This window comes from Manis javanica, chromosome 8 (genome assembly GCF_040802235.1).
Source record: "Manis javanica isolate MJ-LG chromosome 8, MJ_LKY, whole genome shotgun sequence".
NCBI classification, from domain to species: domain Eukaryota; kingdom Metazoa; phylum Chordata; class Mammalia; order Pholidota; family Manidae; genus Manis; species Manis javanica.
The window spans coordinates 91398346-91424502 of record NC_133163.1 but is presented as its reverse complement, the minus strand read 5'-3'; the positions used below and the strand labels follow the sequence as shown (position 1 = coordinate 91424502).

General features: G+C 37.4%; 1 protein-coding gene across 3 annotated transcripts in view; it reads right to left on the bottom strand.

Annotated features, from left to right (window-relative positions):
- The window catches only part of CHP1 (calcineurin like EF-hand protein 1), a 36904-nt gene that overhangs the window by 7102 nt on the left and 3645 nt on the right, over nucleotides 1–26157 (bottom strand). The window contains exons 2-6 of one of the 3 annotated variants that reach the window (XM_037018847.2): nucleotides 22341–22442; nucleotides 21714–21786; nucleotides 14085–14165; nucleotides 11404–11531; nucleotides 170–231 (exon numbers count right to left, since the gene is read on the bottom strand). In XM_037018847.2, the coding sequence (XP_036874742.1) occupies nucleotides 170–231; nucleotides 11404–11531; nucleotides 14085–14165; nucleotides 21714–21786; nucleotides 22341–22442 (446 nt within the window). Of the gene's footprint in view, nucleotides 1–169; nucleotides 232–4028; nucleotides 5012–11403; nucleotides 11532–14084; nucleotides 14166–21713; nucleotides 21787–22340; nucleotides 22443–26157 lie in introns of those variants that run through there. The other 2 variants (XM_037018848.2, XM_017681123.3) reach the window with 2 other exon arrangements.

Below are 26157 nucleotides of genomic sequence, written 5' to 3'. Positions count from 1 at the left end.
ATTTCAAGTTTCCTCATGTTGCCTGCTCTGCCTTTTATCTAGGCCAGGCCTCTACACACATACACACATGAAATAAATGCTTAGTGAAGAAAGGAACATTTTCTGCCCTCAAGAATAAGCAGGCAGGGCCCAAACAGTCATCCACATGCACGGGAGCTCTCCCACATACCTGTAGGAGCTCATCACGGGAGATCTTGTCATCTTTATCCAAATCATACAGTCGAAAAGCAACTGGTGGGGAAAAACAAGAAGTGAGTGGAAATACAGTACTGTTCCGCCCCTCCTCAGGGAACAAAATGTGTAAAGGACACCAGAGAGAAAACTGACAATGAATTAATATTTTTCGAAGAGCAGTTGCCATTACTTGTGGAACTTATAAAGACATTGTTACATTTAAGAAATTGAGATGCATCTCATAATTGATGGCATCTCAGCTTTGGTGAAATATGGTCCTTCTTCAGACAAATAAGCAAACAATAAAAAGAAAAAGCTAAACGTCCTTTTTATCTTAGAATGTTTTTAAAAGCAAACAGAAACAACCCGCAAGTGGTTCTGTAAGTTAGGTCATCTCACACAACCTGTCAAGTCTACCATATGTATGCCACTCAGCAGAAGCCAGCAACAGGAGCCACACAGGCACCGAACACCTGACCACACAAAGTACTGCTTTGGGAAAATGGGCATTCTGGCAAATTTGTGCCAAACTTCAAATAGTTTTTAGTACCTGGAAGTCCTGAAGGTAAAGACCCTTGGTTCCAAATAAAAATGTAAAGAATTTGATAGTCTCCTGGTCTTACCACGTTTTTAATGAGAGATAAATCTTCTAGAAACTATGGTATGTAAGAGAGAATTCAGAAGAGCAAAAACTATTTGGACAGTACCACATTGCTGCAGGGCTATCAAGTGAACAGTGTGGTAATACTGGACGGTCTCACAGGCACTGGGAGCTATCAGCACACTGAGGAAGGGACCGCCTTGTAATGACAGCTGACTTTATAGTGTGGTTCTGAGGCTTCAAATCACTTCAACCTACGATTTTAGGTTTTCGGTAAGGTTCTGTGAATACTAAAAGGCTTAAATCCACTGCTCTAGAGTTATTTAGATATAAAGATTTAGATATTGTCCTTAGGAACTCACTGTCAGAGAAGAGTGAAACACTTCGTTCACCTTAATACATTCTAATTGCTATCAGATATGTGAAATGCTGAGGAACAGAGCGTATGGCAGATATGCCTTTCTGGTTGTATAAGGTCTTAAAAGACAAACAAATCTGATGAGGGGTGGCATTTCAGGTAGAGCTAATACTAGGTACAAAGGCATGAGAACAAGGATGAATACCTGGAAGTTTGAACATCGCCCTTTCCTCTTTCTCTGAATAGGAGTGAGTCTGCTAAAAGTCAAAGTAAAAACTTAAGAAAAATATAACTTACTCATTATAAGGTACATATTAGAATCCTGGAGGGGAAAGTAACTGGGCAAAACTTTGTCTGATATTTGTCTCTTCTCTTTAATTTGGTTACTGAACTATCTTTACCAAATTTGAAAATTTATATGCTTAGGAGGTTTGGATTCCAAGGGAAAAGAGACCAGGATCATAAGTGTTCCTAAAGGAATATGTGTTTAATGTATTTCCCAAACATACACACACACTTCTATATGTGCTGTCATCTTTCTAAAATACCATAAAATGTATTATCTACTAAGCAATCCTTACGGTAGCTTCAGGATGGAAATCTGTTTGCTAAATAACTTATAAACATTTGCCTGTGAATATCTTACTTGGGTACCTGGAAAAAACATATCCCTTTCTGCTAAAGTATTTACAGAAGCCTGAAATGCTAATTCTTGAAATCCAGCTGCCATGGACTGAATGTTTGAGCAATACAGTACCCTGGTTGACTCTGGGCCTGCCGAAACCTGACTCTGACACTCACTAGCTATGTGAATGTGAGCAAGTTACGCAACCCTCTGAACCTCAGGTGCCTGAGAGGTGCACAATGCGATGCACAATGAGATCAACAGAATTCACGTGGTACAAGGACTGAATGAGTTGGTATTTTAAGCAGTGCCTGGCACATGGTAAGAGCTCTATTGTCACTTGCCTGCCATCAACCTCTCTGCCCTCCTCTCATACCACTCACCTCTCAATTGATAATGCTTCTTCGTTCTCAGAACACAAGAATCCATTGCTTCCCTCGGGCCTTTACATCACTTGTTCCTTCTGCCTAGAGCTCTCTTCCTGTTCTTTGCATGGTTGGCTCATTCTTAGCTCAGATGTCAGCTTCTCAGACAGGTGTTCACTGACCACTCTTTCTGAACTAGCAACATCCCCTATTGCCTTCTCATCTTCCCTTAGTCATTTCCTTTATAGAAATTGCCAAGATCATAAATCTTGTCTATTCATTTGTCTTTTTACATATAGTCTGTGTCTTATTAGATCATAAGTTCTTTGAAAGCAAAGACCTTATCTGATCTATGAGTCATTGTATATTGTGCCTAAAATAGTGCCTGGCATACAGTAATGGCTCAAACACTTGCTTAATGAAAGACCAAAATGAATCTCACTCAAACCTTTACCTTTTAATCAGTTTCTTATTTTAAAACAAAACCGTGGTAAAATACAGTAACATAAATTTTCCCTTTCAACCCTTTTTAAGTATACAGTGAACTACTTTCACATTGCTGTATAACCATCACCACCATCCATCTCCAGAACTTTTTCATCTTTCCCAACGTAAACTGACCCATTAAACAGTAACTCTTCATTTCCCATGGGAACTTTCTCTTTATGAATTTGACTATTCTAGGAACCTCACATAAGAAGAATCAAACAATATTTATCCTTTGGCCTATCTTATTTTATTTAACATGAGTAGATTCATCCATGTCATAACATGTGCCAGAATTTCCTTTTTATGGCCAAATAATATTCCATGGTAAGTATATATATCATGTATTGTATATCCATTCACCTGCTGATGAACAATTGGGTTGCTTCCACCTTTGGCTATTGTGAATAATACTGTTGACTGTTGCTTCTTGGCTGCCGTCCCAAATTCCACTTCACCAGTATTCCTCATCATCCAAATAAAACCTCTTCATGCAGACTCCTTACTTCCCACATCATTCATTATGTGTTATAAAAACTTAAACCATTTAAGAGGACAATTAGAATATGGGAAGGGAAGCTTGTGGCCCTCCCCTTGCTTACTGTGCCCTGGGGCACTCTAAGATGGGCTGCGCCTTTCATACAACACATTGTGTGTCACTGGTCTGAAGAGGAGAGCACTAAGGAACTACTCCTGGGAGACAGAGCATTAGTACTGTGTGTTTTGGTCTGTGCCTACATAGGTACAGTTTAGCCATGCTGGTTGGCCTTGACATTCTTTCACTGCAGCATTAAAAAGAAATAAGACAGATTCAAGATGGCAGCATGAGAGCTAAGACAGAGAACTCCTCCGAGAACTACATATATTATGAAAATGTAGTTGATGCAACTAGTCCTGGAAGAGCAACAGGAGGGAGGGCTGAGCCAGACTCCATACACCTGGAGAACAGAGCAGACCTCACGAAACCGGATCAAGTTGGATTAAAAAAAAAAAAAAAGAATTGCATTACCTTTCCCGTTCTCCTTAAATCTTGATGTTTTTTATTTTGATGCATAATAAATATTGGTATTTAATTAAAAAAAAAAAAAGAAATAGATGAAGAATGCTCTTGGAGTTTCTGAAGAGACTGTTCTATGCAGAAGATGGACCAGAAACAAATTTGGTTCCAGAAGCCCACATTTTAAAGTAACATATCCCCTATGAAAGGTAAAGAGCAGCAAATATGTTGCTAGGTATAGGATGTTCAATTGCTCTTAGCCATCTTGCTGCTTCCAGCTCTGTGGAAAATTCAGAGAAAACCAACACAGTTAACCCTTGACTGACATGGGTTTGAACTGTGTGGGTCCACTTAAATGCAGTTTTTTTTCCAATAAATATACTGGAAAATTTTTTGGAAATTTGCAACAATTTGAAAAAACATTTTCATTTCTCTAGCTTGCTTTATTGTAAGAACACAGTATGTAATACATATAACATACAAAATAAGTGTTAATCAACTGCTTATGTTATCAGTTAAGGCCTCTGGCCAACAGGCTATTTGTAGTGATGTTTGGGAAGTCAAAAGTTATATGTGGGCCTTCCACTCCATCGGGTGGGGGTGGGGGTCAGTGCCCGTAACTCCCCAAGTTATTCAAGAGTCAACTGTATATAGATAGAGAAGCAGACATAGAGGACTCCTCCTGTAGTTCTTGATTTCACTGGTTAAATTACATGAATGTGATCCCAACATATGTCTATATTCAACAGAATTCTAATTCATTTTCAGCTTTAAAAGTTGATCTGATCTCTTTTCATAAGGACACTGGTCATATAGGGTTAAGGGCCACCCTGTTGACCTTATTTTACCATAGTGGCCTCTTTAAAGACCCTGTCTCAAAATAAAGCCATGTTCTGAGGTGCTAAGGGTTAGGATGTCAACATATGAATTTTGGGGGAACAAAATTCAGCCCATAACATGGGTTTGGTGGGGGGGAGACCAGCCTACTTGCAGTCTCTGTGGGGGACGGATGGCTCCCAGCAGGCTCCAACACGGCGTCTGCTCTTGCAGGGGCAGCGGGCTACACCAGCTCGTGACTCAGAGGCTGGACAAACCGAAGGTCTGGGATGCGCCCGAGAGGGTGGGAGCCGTCAGAATCAGAACCTTTGAGCAGCATTAGCAGTTTCCGCACACGGAAAGGATATGTGAGCATTTCCCTATTTACTGCAGGTTAGTTAGTTCTTCTCGACACTTAGGAAAGAAGAGCCCCCTGGGGACGCCGTAAATCACTGAAATTCACTCCCCGCCTGGCAAGGGCTGGTGAGAAGAGGTCCCTGGAAGAGAACAAGGCATGCTGGGCCCTGCTCTCCTGCTGGCCACCGCAATCTAAATGCAACGGGCAGTCCAGACCCTTTGCCTGGCTCAGCTGAAAAAAAAAAAAAAAAAGTTGATCTGAAACGAAGACTAAAGTAATGGTAAAATTATGCACAGCTCTTTGCTGTTAATCTACTTTATCCTAAAAATTGCTAATTCCATGGCACTCAGACCTCTTCCTTTCTAACAGAATCTCATTCACAGCTTCAGGGGGGATATTCTGTCTGTTTGTCTCTGTCTCCCCACTGTCAGATGTGACAGGGAGGCATATAGCCCAACTGCCACTGAGAACCATCACGTGACCATGAGGAGCCATGCCTTTGAATGAAGCTGACTTTAAGGATGGTGGACCAAAGCAAAAGAACAAACTTCATCCTTGACAAATAATCAACTCTGATGCTTGCCTCACCTGATACATGGCATCCTAACTGAAACACCAAGTTACTATCAAATCCACTAACGCTATTTGGAATATTTTCTTGAGGGTCAGTGTGAATTAATGCACTAAGACCACAGTAATTTACAAAGGAAATGAACTACAAGGAAAGGACCCACTAGATGTGTTGTATAAAATATCTGGATCAAGCCATGGTAATGCAAAGCTAAAGAAGTATAATTTTTTTCTTTTCTTACCATTCACTGCTTGTTGAATGAAAAGTCTATAATGTAGAAATAAAAAAAAAACCCCACAAGGGGTTCAATTTTCTTTGCCTATTACATGTTTCTTTTTTATTGTGGTAAAATACACATAAAACATACCATCTTAGCCATTTTTAAGTGTACAGTTCAGTGGTATTGAACACATTCATGCTGTTTTGCAGTCATCACCCCATTCATCCCCATAACTCTTGTTATAAAATGATCACTCAGAATTAGCCTTTCATTTGCATTTCAGTATACCTGAACCTGGGCCTGATATAAAGAGAGATGTCTTTATATAGGGCCTGGTCCATACTAGCTGAGGATGGGCGGCTTCTAACACTGTAGGTCTCTTTTAATCATTCATTCCTTCAACATGAAACTCTATACCTATTAAACAATAACTCCTCCTTATTCTCTCCCCCAAACCCTTGAACCACCATTATACTTTGTCTTTATGATTGACTACTCTAAGTACGTCATATAAGTGGACTCATACAGTATTTTTGTGACTAGCATAGTGTCCTCAAGGTCATCCATGTTGCAGCATATTGCAGAATTCCCTTCCTTTTGAAGGCTGAATATTCCACTGTATGTATATACCACATTTTGGTTATCCATTCATTCATTGATGGACACTTAAGTTGCTTTTTTGTTTTAGCTATTATGATTAATGCTACTATGAATGTGCACATATCTCCTTGAGAACCTGCTTGCAATTCTTTTGGTTTCATACCTAGAAATGGATTTTCTGGATCATATAATAATTCTATTTTTCATTTTTTGAGGAACTGCCATTCACAGCAGCTGTACCATTTTACATTCCTACCAACAGTGAACAAGTGTTCCATTTTCACCACATCCTTGTCAGTACTTGTTATTTTCTATTTTTTTGAGATTAGCAATTCTAATGGGTGTGAGGTAGTATCTCATTGTAGTTTTGAGTTCCATTTCCCTAATGATTAGTGATGTTGAGTTTCTTTTCATGTGCTTATTACCCATTCATAGATCTTCTTTGGGGAAATGTCTATTCAAGTCCCTTGTCCATTTTTGAGTTGGGTTGTTTTTTGGTTGAGTTTTAGGGATTCTCTATTATCCTGGATATTAATCCCTTATCAGATATATGATCTGCCAATATTTTGCCCCATTCTGTGGGTTGCCCACACTGCAGATAATATCTTTGGATGCAAAAAAAAAATTTAATTTTCATAAAATCAAATTTCTCTATTTTCTTCTTCTGTTATCTGCCTTTGATGTCATATCCAAGAAATCACTGCCAAATCCAATGTCAAAAAGTTTTTGTCCTGTTTTCCTCTAAGAGTTTTATTGCCTTAGGCCTTACATTTAGGTCATTGACACATTTTTAGCTAATATTTTTAATACAGTATTAGGTAATGGTCCAACCTCTTTCTTTTGCATGTGAATATCCAGCTTTCCCAGCACCAATGTTTAAGACAGTCCTTTTCTTACTGAATAGTCTTGGCACCCTTGTCAAGAACCAACTGATCATGTATATGAGAGTTTATTTCTGGGTTCTCTATTCTATTCCATTGGTCTACAGGTCTGTATTTGTGCCAGTACCACACAGATTTCAACACTGTAGCTTTGTAGTAAGTTTTGAAATCAGGTAGTGTGAATCCTCCAGTTATGTTCTTCTTTTTGAAGATCGATTTGGCTATTGGGGTCTCTTGAGATTCCATATGGATTTTAGAATGGGCTTTTCTATTTTTACAAAAATATCATTGGGATTTTGATAGGGATTGAATTGAATGTGTAGATTGCTTTGGGTATTAAATATTAAAACAACTTTGTGATATTGACGAGGATGTAGAGAAAGGGGAACCCTTCTACACTGCTGGTGGAAATGTAAATTAGTTCAACCTTTGTGGAAAGCAGTATGGAGGTTCCTCAAAAAACTAAAAATAGAAATACCATTTGACCCAGGAATTCTACTCCTAGGAATTTACTCTAAGAATGCAGCAGCCCAGTTTCAAAAAGACATATATAGCCCTATGTTTATCACAGCACTATTTACAATAGCCAAGAAATGGAAGCAACCTAAGTGTCCATCAATAGATGAATGGATAAAGAAGATGTAGTACATATACACAATGGAATATTATTACTCAGCGATAAGAAAAAAACCAATCCTACCATTTGCAACAACATGGATGGAGGTAGAGGGTATTATGCTCAGTGAAATACGTCAGACAGAGAAAAACAATACCCACTGATTTCACTTATTTGTGGAATATAAAAACAAAGCAAAACAGAATGAACAAAACACAGTAGACTCATAGGCACTGAGAAGTGACTGGGGGTTACCATGGGTTAGGAAGGTGGAGAGAGGGTGAGGGGGATAAAGGGGCACAGTAATTCTCAATCATAATATAAGTTGGTCACAGGGACAGTAGTACAGCACGGAGAACACAGCCAATGATTCTGTAACATCTTCCTATGTCGACAGATAGTAACTGCACTAGTGCGTGGAAGCATTTAATAATATGAATAACTATTGAACCAATGTGCTGTATATCTGAAACCAATATGATTGTATATCAACAATATTTCAGCAAAAAAAGTGGTTAAGATGATAAATCTTGTTATGTGCTGTTTAACACAATTAAAAAAACCCTTCCTTATCAAAATTCTAGTTACTTTCTTATAAGTGTGCTCTAGAATATCTCTGGGATCCAAAATGAGATATGGTTCCCTAGAAATGTGGTTCTCCTTAGCATAGAGTGGTCATTAACATTATTCCCATTCTAAATGATTCATTTCCGTTTGTATGACCTGGGGTGGAGGCAGGGGTCCTGTAGGCCAGGTAGTCACAGTGGATGTTGGCTTCATTTAAAATTTATCTTTAGATTTTCTTCATACATGTTGGACCTGTGGTCTCTTATATTCATTAAGCTTCCAAGTTTACAGTCAAAGTTGCTATATTTACTTATGAAAACTTTGATTTTGAAAGTGATTGATGAGAAAACAATAAAAAGCTCCAAGAGCCCTGCAGCATTCCACTGGGAACTTCATGCTGGTGTCACATAAGTTTACATCTTTAGGTATTCTGACGCATTGCTCCATTGTACACAACAGAATACCAAGGAAGATCTTATTAGCAGTCTTCCTGCAATCTATTTTACCCCAACAAATGCCATGAAATGCAAAGAGAAGCACATGAATGAGTTTCTCTATTTTTCTCCCTAATGTAATGTTGGTTTTTTTATAACTTATTTTGGAGTCATTAAGAGATTCACAGGAAGTTGCAAAAAAATACACAGGAAGATCCTGAAAACTCTTCACCCAGCATCCCCTGGTGGTAACTCCCTGTGTAATTATAATATACCATCAAAACCAGGAAACTGACAGTGGTACAATCCACAGAGCTTACTCAGATTTCACTGTGGGTGTGCATGCACGTGTGTGTAGTTCTGTGCAATGTTATCATCTATGTAGTTTTGTGTAACCACCACAACATTCTAGATACAGAGCTATTCCATAGCCACAGGGCTCCAATGTTACATCCTGTTTAATGTATAATAAGGATACACACCTATTACTGTACCACAAAGTTGTTTTAACATTTTGTTGAATGTATTTCACTATAATTGGTTTCCTTTATAATTCTGTGCATTTTATTTTATTCATTCAAAACCATACTGAGATGAGGTCAAGTAGGGTTCATCAGACTCCCAAGGAAATTCATGATTTGAACAAGGCAGAGCCCATGCTGTAGAGGGAATTCAGGCCACAGGTTTGTGTTAGACCTGCTGACTAGAGAAGCAGGCAGAGTTTCACAGAGCACAGACTGTCTCTTAACTGCCTTCTCCTTGACCAATTTACTCAGTTCCTGGAAGCTCTTTCTTTTCTCTGTGAATTGTTCCACCTGCTATGGTGGCTACTGGAGCTAGTGGAGCACTCTTCAGTATCTAATCCACCAGCTGAGTTGGACACTTACCAAGAATCAGGTGTGTTCACTGTCATAAAACTGCACTACTTGTATTTTTAATAAAATTATATAATAAAAAATGAAATGTGTATGTGAAAACAAAAAGACTCTTTTTTTGAAAATTAGACTGACTACTTCTGAAAGACTCAAAATTAAATCACTGAAAAAATCCTGTTGCTAAAGTGTGGCAGGACAGCTGTAAGAGACTGAGGGAAAAATGTAAACACCAGAAAAAGTTTATTCTCAGAATGCTCTATGAGTATCTCTAAGTTCTCTTTCCACTTAAAAGAAACTGCAGCCAGAGACCTTAGACATACATTATAGATGTGTTCTATATACAAAATGCCACACAACGCTCATCAGCTGACCTTTACTAAAACAAAACAAAACAAAACAACTCTTGATCCTACATCAAAAGATTGGCCACTGAATGTGTTTTTAAATATTTTAAGGTAAAATAAAATGTTAAACCATACATTGTTTCTATGATTCTATGCTACAGCTGACCTTTTCAAGTATTTATCAACTCCTGGGTCTGACACTGAATAAGGAAATTTCTACTGTATTAGTGTGAGAAGCAGACAACATGTACTAAATACATGCTAAAACTCTTAAAAACATTAAGACACAAGGCTTTATTCCAACCAGCATTTAGTCTTGAAAGAAGTTGGAATTCATTAATATACATAAAGTATCCAATAAATTTGAAAACAATTCATTAGTCCCATTTTCGTCTATATTTAGTTTGGTTTGTATTTAGGTTTTCTGCTCTTTATTAAGGCATGTGATCTTGTGGTAAAAAAAGAACAGTATCCTATTACTTTGGCTCAAAAATCTTCCCTGCCCCATATAACAATATTTACTACAGTGCTTTTCAAACTCTGTATTTGAAATATTAAAAAAAAGAAGAATGCACTTATACTCCTATAGCCAGGAAGATTTAGGGCTATGGGCCAAGGGCACCAAATTCAAAGTTTAAGTATCATGTATCATCTTTCAGATGTAACTCAGGCATTATATTCTATAATTTATCTGCATTTGTTTCAGTATTAAAAAGTCTTTTATTTTGCTTTAAATCATCCAGTAAAAACTTGATGGGCCCCAGGTGTTCTGTGGCTTCACAGATCTCTCTGTATATCACTGTATACCCTTGTAAGAGAAGCTTGGGCCAATTCAATACAAATTCAATTTCAACTTGTGTTGAATGTAAAGAGAAATTTAATTTCAGTTTTTTAGAGAAATGTTACAAGATATTGGGCAATATCATACATGAGCCAATAAGGGCAAAAGGAAATCTAAGAAATATCCAAAGAATGAAGGCAAGAGGCATGAGGACAAAGAGTAAATCTTGTACTAACCCAGCTGTCCACCCCTACTTAGGTCACATCCACTATTTATGAAATTCTAAGATAGACTGAGGATCGCCATTATCCTTTACGGGTAGGGCTGTGTCTTTTTCACTGTTGTCATTCTAGTGCTTAGCACAGTGCCTGGCACATGGTAGGAATTCAATAAATTATAGGGATAATATTAGCAGCTAAATCATATTGCCAGGCAGTTTGAAGTACCTGACATATATTAACTTATTTAATCTTTACAACATCCCTATGTGAATTCCCTTAAAACCCCAATTTACAGAACAGGAAACTGAGGCCCATAGATTTTTAAGTAAATTGCCCCAAGTCACATGGCCAAAAAGTAGCAGAGCTGAGATTCAAGCCAGCCAGTTTAGTGCCAGGCCTGACCTCTCAATCACTATGCTCTTATAAATGCTTGTTCAATGAATGAATGAGTAAATAAATGATCTATAAGAAATGAAAAGCAAACATTTAAGCCGGAAGACTTTCTCTCCTTACAGTGCAGTTTGTTGCTTCGGCTGTTGAGTGGTTCTGGTCCATTCACATCTTTGCTCTTTTCATTATCCTCAATGGGTCGGAAATGAGCCAAAGTTCTCATGAATCCACGGAAGTTTACCTGGTCTTCTCTGATTGGGAAATACAACAAACAAAACACCATGTCAATCAGGGTGATTATTTCTTATAAATTCAATATATTGGCAGCAGTTTTAGCTAGACTGGCCTGAGAGTCTATTTAAGAGGTCTCTTTCTCTGGAGTATCAAGAAAGATCCGAGGAATCAAGAAATGTAGAATAAGATTTGAGTCATATGCCAGAACAAACAGGCTGGTGAGTACATGTATTACTGGCAATAATGTCTCTGAGTAAAGAGGAACTAAATACCAACGGCTCACTATCAAGTTTCATTCTTTTTTTAATTAAAGTATTGTTGATATACAATCTTATGTTGGTTTCAAATGTACAACACAGTGGTTCAACAGTTACCAACATTATCAGATCCTCACCTCCTCCAGTGCAGTATCAAATTTCATTCGTTAAAAAAAAAAAATAATTCCATCTGTATAGACTAGAGTAGAAACAAAAAACCCAGATGCCAAATATCTGTAACCGATTAGAGCAAGCAGCAGAGGTGCAGCTTGCTAAAAGCACTGCAGTGCTCAGTACTGGCCTCAGCCTCCTCGCGTCTCCCTGCCTAGTGTCCTTAGCAGCAGATCAGTGGATTTAAGATGGCAGGTGGTAACTGTAGTTACTACAAAGGTGGTTTGGCCTCAAAAATGCCTTTCCAACAAGCTGCTTCTTCAAATAATTAATGGTGACTGGAACTCTGAAAAAAACATGTTGGCAAAATGACTCTGCTAGGTTTACTTTTCATTGCAAAAAGTTTGGACACAAAGCATAGCTGTCAAAGTTCTCTCTGGACAGGGTTCAGTGTTCTGCATGGACTAAAAGAGGAATTAGATAAACAGAAGAATTCAGCACAACAACCACACCTGAAACAAAAGGGCAATTCAGGGAGAGGGAAAGGAAAAAGTAATGAAGGGTAAGAGAGAAGGTCAACATGAATCTGAAAAGAGCGGGTCTCAGTCTTGATTTGATTGATTCCTGTCTTCATATAAACTGGATGCTAATTTTCCCGCCCCCAGTCACTCAAATGTACCGAGTGAAGTGCCCAACTGCTCAACCTGCAAATTCCTTTGCTCTCAATTCAGAGTTCTAAAATTTCCTTTCTGGGCATTATCTGATTTCTCTCTGGGCATTTTATCTGATGGTGTCCTCACTGACACTTGGTGTCATTATTAGAACTGGCAACCATGTAACTTATAAAGTCCTTTGGGTCATACAGACAAGTCACAAGGAACCAGGAATGGATTATTAAAGAGATTACTTAAAACAAGATTTAGGCAATGCTTTATTCACAAAATGGTACCGAATCAAATCAATATTTACTCAGTACTTTAAAGGCAGTGTATTAGGTAGTGAAGCATAACAAAAGCCTAGTTCTACATTAGACAAACCCACATCGATTTGAGAAAGTTTGTGTGATGGGGGAACTGTATCCTTAGTGTCATAAAAGAAAAATAAAGGCTGTGGAAATGTTTCAGATTAAAGAAGGCTTAAGAGACATGACAACTGACTCAGCCTGGATCCCATATTAGAGGGGCAAACGCTCTAAAGGAGATTATAGGATGAACTGATAAAATTGGAATATGAAAAATATATTAGAACAAAATAAATGGGGGAAATGCATGAAGGTGGTCAAAGGGTCTGAACATCCAGTTATAAGATGAATAATTTCTGGAGAGGTACAGCATGTTGACTATAGGTAACAAAACTTTATTTGTACATTTCAAAGTTGTTAAGAGAACAGATTATAAAAGTTCTCATCACACAAAGAAACTATGCAAAGCAAGAGATTAACTAACCTTACTATGGCAATCATTTTGCAACATATACACATAACATCACTATGCAGTATACCTTAAACAATGTTATATGTCAATAATATCTCAAAGTTGGAAAAAAATGATAAAATACATGTTTTATATTAATACATTGTAGCTCTTTATAGGTGCTGTAAGTGTAAATTATGCACTAAGTTTCAAAGACATGACAAAAGAATATAAAATATATTAATAACTAAAATATTGATTACATGTTGAATAATATTTAGATATATTGGGTTAAATAAAATAGGTATTTTTTATATTTGCCAAGTTCATTTAACTTGTTTATTTTTACTTTTTTAATATGGCTACCAGACAACTTACAATTATATATGTGGCTTGTTTATATATTTATTGGCTAGGACTGAGGGAGATAAAGAACACATATAAATAAGGCAAAATACTTACAGTATAACAATAGATAAACCCGAGTACAAAATATACAGGTGTTCTTTGTACTATTTTCCATTTTTGCAACTTTTCTGTAAATCTGAAATTATTTTCAAATAAAAGTTTTTAAAAAGTTTAGTTTCACATCAGAGATAAATGGAGATTAAAGACAGAATGTTGAAGATGGGCTTATACCTGTTTAAAATGTGGAGAAGGGTAAAACAGGTGAGATACTCTAGATATGATATTCAATATAGCAGAAGGATGGCGGCCTGAGCTAACCCGACCAACATTCTTCCAGATTAGCCCCAGAACGGGAGCCCAACCACCACAGGGACTCACTCACCCCTCTGGAAAGAAGGCATTGATGATACGGTCTCCCAATGGGTTGATGGCAAGTTCTGGAATCCGCTGGAAATCTTCCCGGCTGCCAAGAGAATCACCTTGATTTACAGACCATTGGCCCTTAACATGACTCCTTCAGTCATGCGAGAGTACAACCTAGCAAGAATATTAACTCCTGGAATTTACTTCTGTGGCCAATTATCCAAGTAGCTGCAAAGAATAGCACTTTAATAGCTGTTGAGTGTTTCTTGAGCTAACTCAGGAGTGGAAGAAACCAGATTTGACTGTGCCACATTCCAGTGAATTCAGCACTCAGGTTACGTCAATAAACCAAATGACAAGCAAATACTAAGCTGTCTCTGTAAATGATTCCTGGGACATTACCATTTTGTACTTAGTATTAAGTTTGAAGAATGAATAGCAAATGCAAAGTGTAAAACACCACAGAGGTTGAATGTGGGAGCAAAAATTCAGAGGGGCTTCCTGTACCCTAGGTATGATGATGTACAGCAACTATAAAATGCAAGGAATTCTGAGGTGATATTTGTGCCCAAGGAAAGAATAAGATGGGACAGTAACTGATTTTCATACTTCCTTGCCTCGACTCTGGCTTTTTCTCCATTGCTTTATACAGTCTAGAGCTAGAGAAGTATTTAACCCTCAGACATAGCAAGAACAGTCATCCCCTCACAACTTGGATGTTATGCTGAAGTGAGTATTAGTTACCATTCACTGTGCACACATCATGTGCTGCCCTGTTTACATACATTATCTCAGTTCTCCAAGCCAACATTTTATCTATACCCTTTTAGAGCTGAGGAAATTGAGTCACTGAGATTAAGGAACTTGCCAGTGACAAAGCTAGTAAGTGACAGAAGGGTGGTTTAAATCTAAGTGTGTAAGTCAAAGCACTTTCTTTTTTTTTTCTATAAAAACCACATTTCTTTCCCATATTAAACATTCTGAAAGATTCTCTCCCCCAAAATGTTCAATAGTTATTTTTTAGGAAGTTCTTGGCTGATATTCTGTGCCAAAAATATAGGGCTGTATACAACAAATCTGTGCTGTACTCTTCAAAAATATCAGTGTCATGAAGGACAGAGAAGGCAGAGGTTTGTTCCAGATTAAAGGGGACTGAAGAGACATACAACTGAACTCAATGCATGATTCTATACTAGGAAAAAAACTGCCTATGAAGAACATTACTGAGCTAATAGGTAAAAATGGAATATAGACCATACAGAATATAGGGATTATATAATAGTACTGTATCAAAATGCTAGTATTTCCTGATTTTGATATGAGAATGTTCTTGCTACGGGAAAGAAGGCACTGAAATATGTGGCAAAATGTTTGTAATTGGTAAATCTGGGTATCAGGCATGTGAAAATTCTTTGTATTATTCTTGTAACTCTTCTGTAAGATTGAAATTATTTCCAGTTAACAAGTAAAAAAAAAAAAAAGGAATATAAACTCAAAAAATCTGCTTCCTGCCTTCAAGATGTTTACTAACAGAGGAGATAAAACTTAATCCCTTCACCTTCTTTGTACTAAATGCTAATGAAATGTCCCTATTTTACCCAGGAACCTTTCATACTCTGTTCGTCTTGAGGTTCAACATTTACATAGTGGTTAATTAATTCAACAAGTTCATCTCTACCACACCTGGTGGTGACACAGGTAGGAACTGATCTACGGGACTGAGCACAAAGCTCTGAAAGAGTAACTCTGGATTCTAATCATCCTTGATCACTTAGGGTAATAATTTTTATATCAATGAATCAGAAGAAGCCTTTCATAAGATAACTGGTTTGCTTAAAATGTGAAAAGCTAAAGGAAATGACTGAAGTCCTGATTATTTAATTCAACAAAAGTGCTAAGCTGTTATTACATAATTTGCTCTAAAATACAAAGTCCACATTATCACCAAAATGTAGCTCCTCTTGATAGAAGTTAAGAAACAATAACTACTTCCTTTTAAATGAAGATTAAGGCTGATTTGAAGTGCTAGGCCACATACCTCAGTTTAATGTCTAACAAGTTTAAGTAATTGTAGCTGAGAATAGCCACAGCTTAAATACCAGATCTACTATCAGGTGGTAAGTGCACAAACTAGCCTGAGCTCCTTTAATCTCAATTAAGGATCTAGTCTTAGACTTCCAATATCAATAGAGACCTAAACACTGTCCTCTGACATTTTCAAACTTTACTCTTAGAATTTAGGTTGTATATACAATGTAGTTCTATAAGACCAAGGGAAATAGTATTGATAGTATCAAAATTAAAATGAAAGAGTATAAAAAAGTTTGTAAAATGTTAATATAGTTTATTATTATTAGTTGTTCTATAGTTGAATGGAGATCACCTGGGCAATTTCTCTAAAATCTGTCCACTGATACAAATAGAGAAAAGAAAAATTCTCCTAACAGCCCACACATCACATACGTACAATTCACTGAAATGTAGATTCATGTGTACACATAAAACAAAATACCAATATTATATTCTACCTCATAGTACATCTAGGGAAATTTTCCTCAAAGATTTTTTAAGAAAATACATTATTACCAATTGTAGGAATGTCTGAGATTCAAATCACATATAATGGAATTCTTTGTGGCCAAAAAATTCCCAATGAAGAGTGGTTTTCCAGACATTCACAGGCACAGGGATGCTTTGGAAAAATCAGAGTTTGGGAGACCTTTACTAACCAGAAGTCTAGCACTCTACACTGATCATCACTATGCAGGTCCCTTTTCTTAGAGAATCAGCCACACAATTAGCTGCTTACGTTTCAAGGAACCAATGACTTACACATAATGAGGACATTAAAATCTGCTAATAATACATACCTGTGGGAACACATTCAATTAGGAAAAATTTTCCATATTTAAATAATAGAGATAAATCATTTACTGTTTATTTAAGTATATTTATATTTATAAACATTGAAATGACAATTTCCATTACTTAAAGCATTTAATTAATACTTAAATGAAATTGATAAATTTTTTTGTTTTGGTAATAGAATTCTTTTCATATGAAATGTCAGTAAGTGCTGAATCTAGTTCTTACTAGTTTTAGTGGTATAGGCCTAGATGGGCTTATTTGCAAGACTGCAGCTGACTTTTGGTTGAGGATATAACGAGCACATACACATTTCTCATTCTCTGAAACCCCTGGAATGTCAGCTAAAGGTACACATGGGAACATAGCCATGACATAAACAGTCAAGGTGGGAGGAGTGTACTAATAAACAAGAGGTTTTGAGAAATTCTGGAAGTCAGAAAATACATGCAAATACAGTGACAAGTTAATCAGAGTAGAGGGCCCATGAAACAGCTGTGGCAGAGTTAAGAACCAATCTGCCCTGCAGAGTCTCTTGAGGCAAGGCACCACACTCAGAGCTGCCAGGTAAGGGAAGCAGCATTCAGGGTAATTAATTAAAGAACTTTTAAAGAATGGGCCAGCTGCCCTCTGCTGCCAGTGCCCATTCCCAAAATGTAAAAATTTTTGGCTCCAAGATAAAAATGAAGAACAGCTATGAAAAGAAACTGAAAGATCTACCTGGGCAGGGCTTCAACCAAGTGTGGGAGGTTGGCCCACTTGGAACACAGTTCTTTTATTTGGGAAAGAGCAATGCAAATCTGTCCCCTTTTTCCCTGACCTTAAGTAAGGTCTACTTGCTCAGAATACAGAGGACTTGAAGTCAGCCCTTCCATCCAGGGAAAGACCTATGGAGAAACAACAACAAATAAACCCATGCCAGTTTTCTACAGTAATTCACTCAGGCTTTTTTGTAAATATGAATGGACAACCAAAGCTCACCAGATACTCTGGGGAAATTAATAGCACAAAAGAGTAGGATCAAGCAAAATAGACATACTTGTAATTGAAGGAACAAAAGAGAGTTATGAAAGATTCTACTAAGTAACCCAATAGACAGATGATACATTTTTGCATTTGTAAAACTAAAATAAGCTACTATGATAGAGCAGAGATCAGAGAACTAGAAGTTTCTTAGAAATTAAAAATATGTTGACTAAAAAGATTTGTCAAAAGGACTGAAAAATAAATTCAGGGATATCTTTCAGAAAACCAAGGAAAAAGGCAAACAGCCAGAAATGGGAAAAGTTGAGTCATGGTGGTCCAATAATAGCCAACTAGCACAAATATAAAGATCAGTTTAAAAAAAGGATTGGAGAGAAAATAATAAAAGAAATAACAGAAGAAAACTTCCCAGGTAAAGAATGTATTTTTAGATTTGAAAAGGTTCACCTAAGCCTGAGCAATGAATAATGAAAACTAATCCCCAAATAGGCAGATCTTTGTGAAATTTCAGAAAATCAAGGGAACAGGTAACAAAAGACTAGAGGTCACTATTCATCTGAGCACTTGGATGGGTTCTGAAAAGTTCAAGACAGGCCTTGAGTTTGCCAGTAAAAGCTGAAGAGAGTTAAATTGCTGTGTATTACAGAAGAATTTAGAGTTCACCAAGAAACTTCCAAGGCTAGAGGGAGTAAAAGAGAAGAGAAGGTTGGGGGAAAAGGTAAGACAATCTAACAAGATGGTCAGATGTTGAAATAACCATTATCTAGACACACAGCCAGGGTGAAATCCCTGATAGTGGGTGGGTCCACAAGATGATTTACATATGCTAGCTGTGTACTATGTAGTACAATGGGGTAATTTCTTCATACTCTCAAGGTGGCTTGGTGCTTCTTCCATATTTTAATCCTTACCAGGATGGAGATTTAAGACCTAGGGCTTTGTAAAGCTGAGTACAAAAAAATCAGTTAGATACAGGTAACCATGAAATCATAAATTACCCTATCACTTCCCACCACCTCTTCCCTCACCAAGAATTTGCAGAAATCAACACTACAAACCAGCGGACAGTGCCTACTACATCAAAGAGACTCAGTAAGTACCTAGCAAATGAGTGAGTGAATATACTGGCTTTCTACAGAGTGTTTTAGGAGTTGAGCAAATCTGACTAGATTTTAAGAATCAGGTAACACTAGCTGACACTTGGAAAGTTTTCACCCTAAGGAGAAAAAAGCTCCTTTTTAAAAAACTTTTCCATTGTTTTCCAGCAAACAGTGAAAGCAATTAAAACACATACACATTTACAAATCACCCACTTTCCACAAAGAAAAACGGACTCAGAACTAATGTGAATTCTGTATCTTTACTTAGTGGTTAAAGCAACATTTATGAGGAAGATGTAATCCCAAAGTCAAATAGATTATTCAAGAATTGGAACTGAGAGGAAAAAAAATTAGAGATTTCTAGTCTATTTTATTTTTCAAGTGAAAATTTACACAGTCTCTTTAACAAACAGTGCTGGGACAGATGGATATCCACATGTAAAAAAATAAAGTTCAACTCTTATCACACACCATACATACACAAACAATAACTCAAAATAAATAAAAGACCTAAATATAAGAGCTACAACTATAAAACTTTTAGGAAAAAAAGGGGTAAATCTTCAATGTCTTGGATTTGGCAAGACACTGAAAGCACATAAAACAAAAGAAAAACTAGATGAATTGGATTCATCAAAATTTAAAACTTTTGTGCCTCAAAAACTCTATAAAGAGTGAAAAGACAATCCACAGAATAGGAGAAAATATTTGCAAATCATGTATCTGATAAGGGTCTAGTATCTAAAATACAAAAAGAACTCTTACAACTCAACAACAAAACAACGATCCAATTAAAAAATAGGCAGAGGACTTGAATAGGCATTTCTCCAAGGAAGATACACAAACAATAAACCAGCACATGAAAAGATGCTCAACATCAACAGCCACTAGGGAAATGCAAATCAAAACCACAATGATATACCACTTACATCCACTAGGATAGTTGAGTGAGAAGACAGATAAGTGTTAGTGAAGATGTAAAGTTTGAACCCTCACACATTGCTGGTGGGAACGTCAAACAGTACAGCCACTGTGGAAAACAATTTGGTGGTTCCTCAATAAATTAAGCATTAAATTACCATATGACCCACAATTCTACTTCTAGGTATATGCCCAAGAGAATTCAAACATACGCCTACACAAAAATGTTCATAGCAGCACTATTCACAATAGCCAAATGTCCACCAACTGATGAATGGATAAACAAAATGTGGGGCATGCATGTGTATACACAGCTACATACAATGAAATATTATTCAGCCATGAAAAGGAGTAACATACATGCTGTAACCTTGAAAACATCACATTAAATGAAAGAAGCTAGTCACAAAGGGCCACATACTGTATGATTCTATTTATATGAAATGTCCAGAGAGAGAAAGAATAATTAGTGGTTGCCAGAGGACAAACCACCAAGGAAGAATGGGATATGTCTGCGTAATAGGTACAGGGTTTCCACCTGAGGTGATGAAAATGGAATGAGTAGTGATAACGGTTACCCAACATTGTGAATGTACCTAGTGCCACTGAATTATGCATTTTAAAATGGTAAATTTCATGTTGTGTATTTTGCCTCAAAACAAAATAAAAACAAGAAAAAGCACCTAGTGTGGTCTTTGCCTGTGGTAGGTATCCCATGGCTGTTAACTTTAATGACTGTGCAGCATGATTGTGGTCAATCCCTGCTTCCAGGAATGGCAGACTGCACCCCAAACAAACACAGCCCTATGGATTTGTCAGCATTCTCTAGCTCTTTGGCCTAAGGATTAGCAACTATATTCCTTCCTCCTTTATGCTACATTTCACACCTGTGCCAAAAGCCTTCCACTGAACTCCTAAACCATTTCCTGCCAGCCACCAGAAAGTCAGACAGCTTTACTCTGTTCCAGTCAGTCAACACTGAGGAACAAGGGTAACCAATGGTTTCTACTGAGAGTTTGGTTGGGAGGTGGTAGTAAGGAGATACTTCACTGGACGACTATGATAACACAGTTACAAATATAAGATGATAAGGCATTATACTACTCTAAAATCACATATTTAACTCCAGACCAGGGTTTCTCTGCTTTGGCACTTTTGACATTTATAGCAAAATAATTCTTTGTTGTGGGGGGACACCCTGTGCGTTGAAGGATGTGTAGCAGCCTCCCTGGCTCCACCCACTGGACATCAATAGTATTGCCCAGTCCTGACAAAAATGTCTCCAGACATTTTGCCACCCAGGAGCAAAACAGCCCTCAGTTGAGAACCGCTGCTCTAAACTAAAATACTGAACATCCTATCTAACATTAATACACATAAAGTGATGAACCCTAGGGTTGGGCTGGGAAATGAGAGGACAGAGGAGAAAATAATCTAGACCACATTGGGTTGCTACTGGTCAATTTCCTAAAAGCTAATGTTTCCGAAAGGGCTATGGGAAAAACAGAAGAGAGGGCTGAAATTCTCAAAAGTGTATTCCTAGGACCAGAACAATGGCAACTCAAACTAAGGGGAGTTGGAGTAAAGCAGCAAGCACCTATTGATAAATGTAATGTCAATGTTCTGCTTATGCAATTCCATTGTGCATTAATGATACTCAAAGATAAGTGAAGAAATGCTACTGCTCTCCACATGCTGAATGCCCATCATGACTGCCCTTGGGATAATAAAAGCAGCTATTCAGACGTTGCCAGACAATAAAGACAGGAACTGCCTACCTGAGAGTCCCATTTTCTCCTTTGTCCAGACTGGTGAACCGGCTGTAGAGGCGGGTGATCTGACTGTGGGAAACTAGAGAACACAAAGTTAATCTGAGTTGGAGAAATTGCCCTCCACTCAAAATGAACCAGAGTGTGGCCCTTTGGAAGACAGCTGCCTTTCTGGTTCCAGCCCACCATTAAATGCTTCAAAGTGAATAGAATGGAGAGATGTGTCAACTCTAACTCATCTCTAGGTGTCAAACCAGAAAATTTAAAAGCTAAAGAATGAAAGGAGAAAATAAACTAAATCAAGGGCAATCAAATTGACTTCAGGAATAAAGTCTAGGCTAAATTTAAGACAATGATTTAAATGTCGGGTAGTTAAGATTTAATAAAACAAAGCCAAATTTAGTTTAAGAGGAAACTGAATCTTTCACCTTAGTATAGAGGCTATGAAAATACATGCTTTGGTTAAAAACATATACCTACTAAACAGTTTGATGTTTCAGGCTGGCTCTGAATCAGAACTGGGTAGGTAATTTGTATTGAATTAAAGATTGGGGGACATCAAGCAGATTCTATTTGTAAAATATGGTTTACTCCCGCACCAAGCATTAGTGGCTTTATCTTTCCTTGAGGACTGACCTTTGGGTAAAAGATCACCACAGCCTTGGGTCAGCCTTTCTTCTGTGACTGCATGGGCTCCACTGAGTTCCCAGTAAAGAAATAGGCTCCAAGAAGTCAAATCTGGCAATTCGTAGAATGGTCATGCTATCACTCAACAACTACAAGGAAGCGATTTTGCTATTTTGGATGAACTCAAGAATAAGCTGACAATTAAAGTGAGATAATAACTGCAGGTACACAATAAAACTTTGAAAATGCAAAAAGGAATTTCTGGGAAATAGTTTACTCGCCTGGCACACTGGAGGTAGGAGGGGGAAAAAAAGAGTTAATCAAAGGAGAAAAGAACACAGCTAAAAAGGGTGTGCCAAGTGTGGACTTTGTCCTCGGCTGTATCTTCAGAGGTTTAAGGGGTGGTTGAAGGAGTTCTAATGGTCATCCTCCTCCCCCAGCTCATGAAACAAAAATCTATTTGCAGTTTTAGGAACAATGGGACAAAGGAAACCGGGGCACAGCAGGAGAAGCAGGAAGTGAGTGGCCCAGAGCTAGGCTGAAAGGACATACTAGGGGTAGCTGTAAATTCTTCAGCATCAGGTTTCACCCCAAGAGGGCTGTGTTCTGTACTAGCTCTTAAGGAGAGCAGAGAGCAGAAAGGGAGGCAGAATCATGGCAGAGCCAACAAGGGTCTAGGCATGGAAGATGCCATTTTGGACCTTTCTGCCAGCCAGGCGGGTGAGAACAGCTTGTGGAAAGAGTACACTCTTGTGAGGGTCAGGCTGACAGACTTTGATTCCATTCATGGCACCAGTGCTTAACAGTCAGGGATGAGTGACCTGGATTGTGGAGAGAACTGAGTCCATGAGAGAAGAGTGCTTGGCAAAGTGTCTGGCACATGCTAAACACTCCAGGTTAGCTATTATCATCATCCTTACATCGTGCGCCTGAAGGTACAGTTTTATTGCTGCACTAATTAATCTTCACTTTTCTCCTGACTCTGCCAGCCACAGCCTTTTTCTTCAGGAACCTAACCAGTTTACCCTGGCTCTGGCCATGGGCCTCCAAGGCTGATTGCAACTGTAGCTCCCTTTAGTTTAACAAAAATAAGTCAGTTAAAGAATTACTAACTTTCCCAAGAGATTTTTTTGAAAAAATACAAAATATATTCACAATATTAGCACCACTCTTTAAATTTCTTCATATACCACCTAATTACAGTCACTTGTATACTTCACACAGTCATAATAGCTTACTTTTCATTTATTAATTCATAATTTTTTTATATTGTTTTGGAGTCCTTTTTAATAACTGCATATTACATAGTCTACTGGATCAGTTTTAGTACTTACAGGATTATATACTTCAGATTACTTTTCTTTAATAAGCAAAACATCCAAATTGTGTTTCTTTTTATACTAAGTTTTCTTTTAACTTGAGAAAATAATCCATGCACATGGTAAAAATGTAAATAATACAAAAGTGTGGACAATGAAAAGCCTTCCTAACAACCAAGTTCCCTAATCTCCCTTGCCAGAGGCAAACACTATTACCAATTTCTTGTGAATCCTTCTAGAAATTCCATATGTGTGTATATAAGTATGTACAGCTATTTACACAATTTTAAAACTGAAAAGAATATTGTCATATAGTCCAACCCCTTCAACTAACAAATGAGCCATTAGACATCTTTCTAATCTGGATCATCTGAAAGAACTGGGTACTGAAACCTCTTATAGTTTGATTTTCTAAATTCCCATAGGAAGTACTGATACCCCATATTTCAGAGAAAAAAGAATCAGTTTATGGTTGCTTGACTTCATAATGTACCAATATGTTAAAAATAAACATGTAAACAAGTAGCCAAACACCCATAAAACTGTTATGTTCCAGGACAAATGTGGGCTAAATGGAAATCAGTGGAGAAATGTAAAACCAAATGTCAACTTGTAACACAACTCAATATGGTCACATCTCAATCTAGCTCCTAAATTTCAGAACTAGTGTTACAAGGATAGTTACAAAGAGCTTTGTTAACAACCAAGAAAAGAAGAGAAAGAAGGAAAGAACGCTTTAATATAGGTGCTAAACCCTCTATAAAGTAACCTTTAAGGCACAGAGCTCCGAACAACTTCAAGGGGCAGAAAGGTATCAGAACAGCCACGAATGAAGCAGGACAAGTTTCTAGTAAACTATTCTCACCAGAAGCACTTAGGCTAGCAGGACAGGTGTCCAAAACCTGCACCATTCTTGGTAACCCAAAGGAAATCTCAGAAGTTGACAATTACTCTCAGAAAAGGTTGTGTACATGCACATGCAATGAACGAAGCTATATTTTTCTCCATTGATGGAGAAATTATTTTGTATCAGTGAAAGATTACTTGAAAGACCCTGATAATCTTGCTGATTCACAAACCTTTCTATCATCACTACCTCACGCTCAGAGGAGGAAGGCATTTCAGAAAGTGCCAAGCACTAAGGAGGAATGGCAGAGAGAATAAAGATGAAAATAGAGTAAGAAAAAAGCTACAGGCAGATCTTAGAGATATTGCAGGTTCAGTTCCAGACCACTGCAATAAAGCAAATACCACCACAAGGCAAGTCAAATGCATTTTTTGGTTTCTCAGTGCATATATAAAAGTTATGTTTGTACTATAAGGCAGTCTATTAAGTGTACAATAGCATTATGTCTAAAAAAACAATGTACATACCTTGATTGAAAGTACTTTATTACTTAAAAAATGCCAACCATCCATCTGAGCTTTCAGCAAAGGAATAATCACTGATCACAAATCACCATAACAAATATAATATTAATGATGAGAAATTAAAAATACTGTGAGAATTATTCAAATGTGACACAAAATGTGACATAGAGACATGAAGGTAGCAAATGCTATTAGAAAAATGGCACAGACAGACTTGCTGGATTCAGGGTTGCCACAAATCTTCAATTTGTAAAAAACACAATGAAGCGAAGCACAATAAAAAGAGGTATGCCTGGATTTTGCCCTTGTCTTTATCTGAAATCTTAATGCAGAACAGATTGATAACCTAGAGAAAGCACTCAGGTGCAACCAAAGTTACTCTAGATAAAAGACTGATAAATTGAAAGCTGCATCCCTAACCATTCCTTTTGAATGCTCCACACCTCAACATTTCCCGTTTTCCCTGGCAGGAGGACTTCAAGAGCTAGCCTACTCTTTTAAGGGAACCTACAGATTAAAAGAGACTTAAAAAACATAAAAAACAAACAAACCCCAATACCTTATTATTGGAGAAAGCTGAATATGGACTGAATGGTAGATAATATAGATTTACTGTCAACTTTCTTATGTGTGATAATGGTATTATGGGTATGTAGGAAAAAAATCCCTATTCTCAGGAGATACATGCATAAGTATTTAGGGGTGAAAAGCTCTGATATTCCAACTTTCAAATGGTTCATCAAAAAATATACGTAAGTAGATAAAGCAAATATAGCAAAAGGTTAGCAACTTTTGAATTAAGGAAGACGGTGTGTGGATGTTCATTATATTAACTTTTCTGTAAATTTGAAATTTTTCATCGTAATAAATTGGGGAGGGAAATACAGAGCTTTACAAAATCACTTAACCTCAAACCAGCTGATAGTGTTACTTATATGTGCATTTCCATTTCAAATAGGAGCCACAAAACAGCAGGGTCTTCTGTACATACAGAACCTCCAGAAACTCTGGCATAGCAGTTGAGGGCAACTAAGGGGTCCTGCATTTTGAGATAGTAGCAGCCTGAAGTTGTGGAAGTTGTAGGTAATGTAACTTCCACTTACTTCCTAACCTAGGATATTCTTCTCAAGCAATTG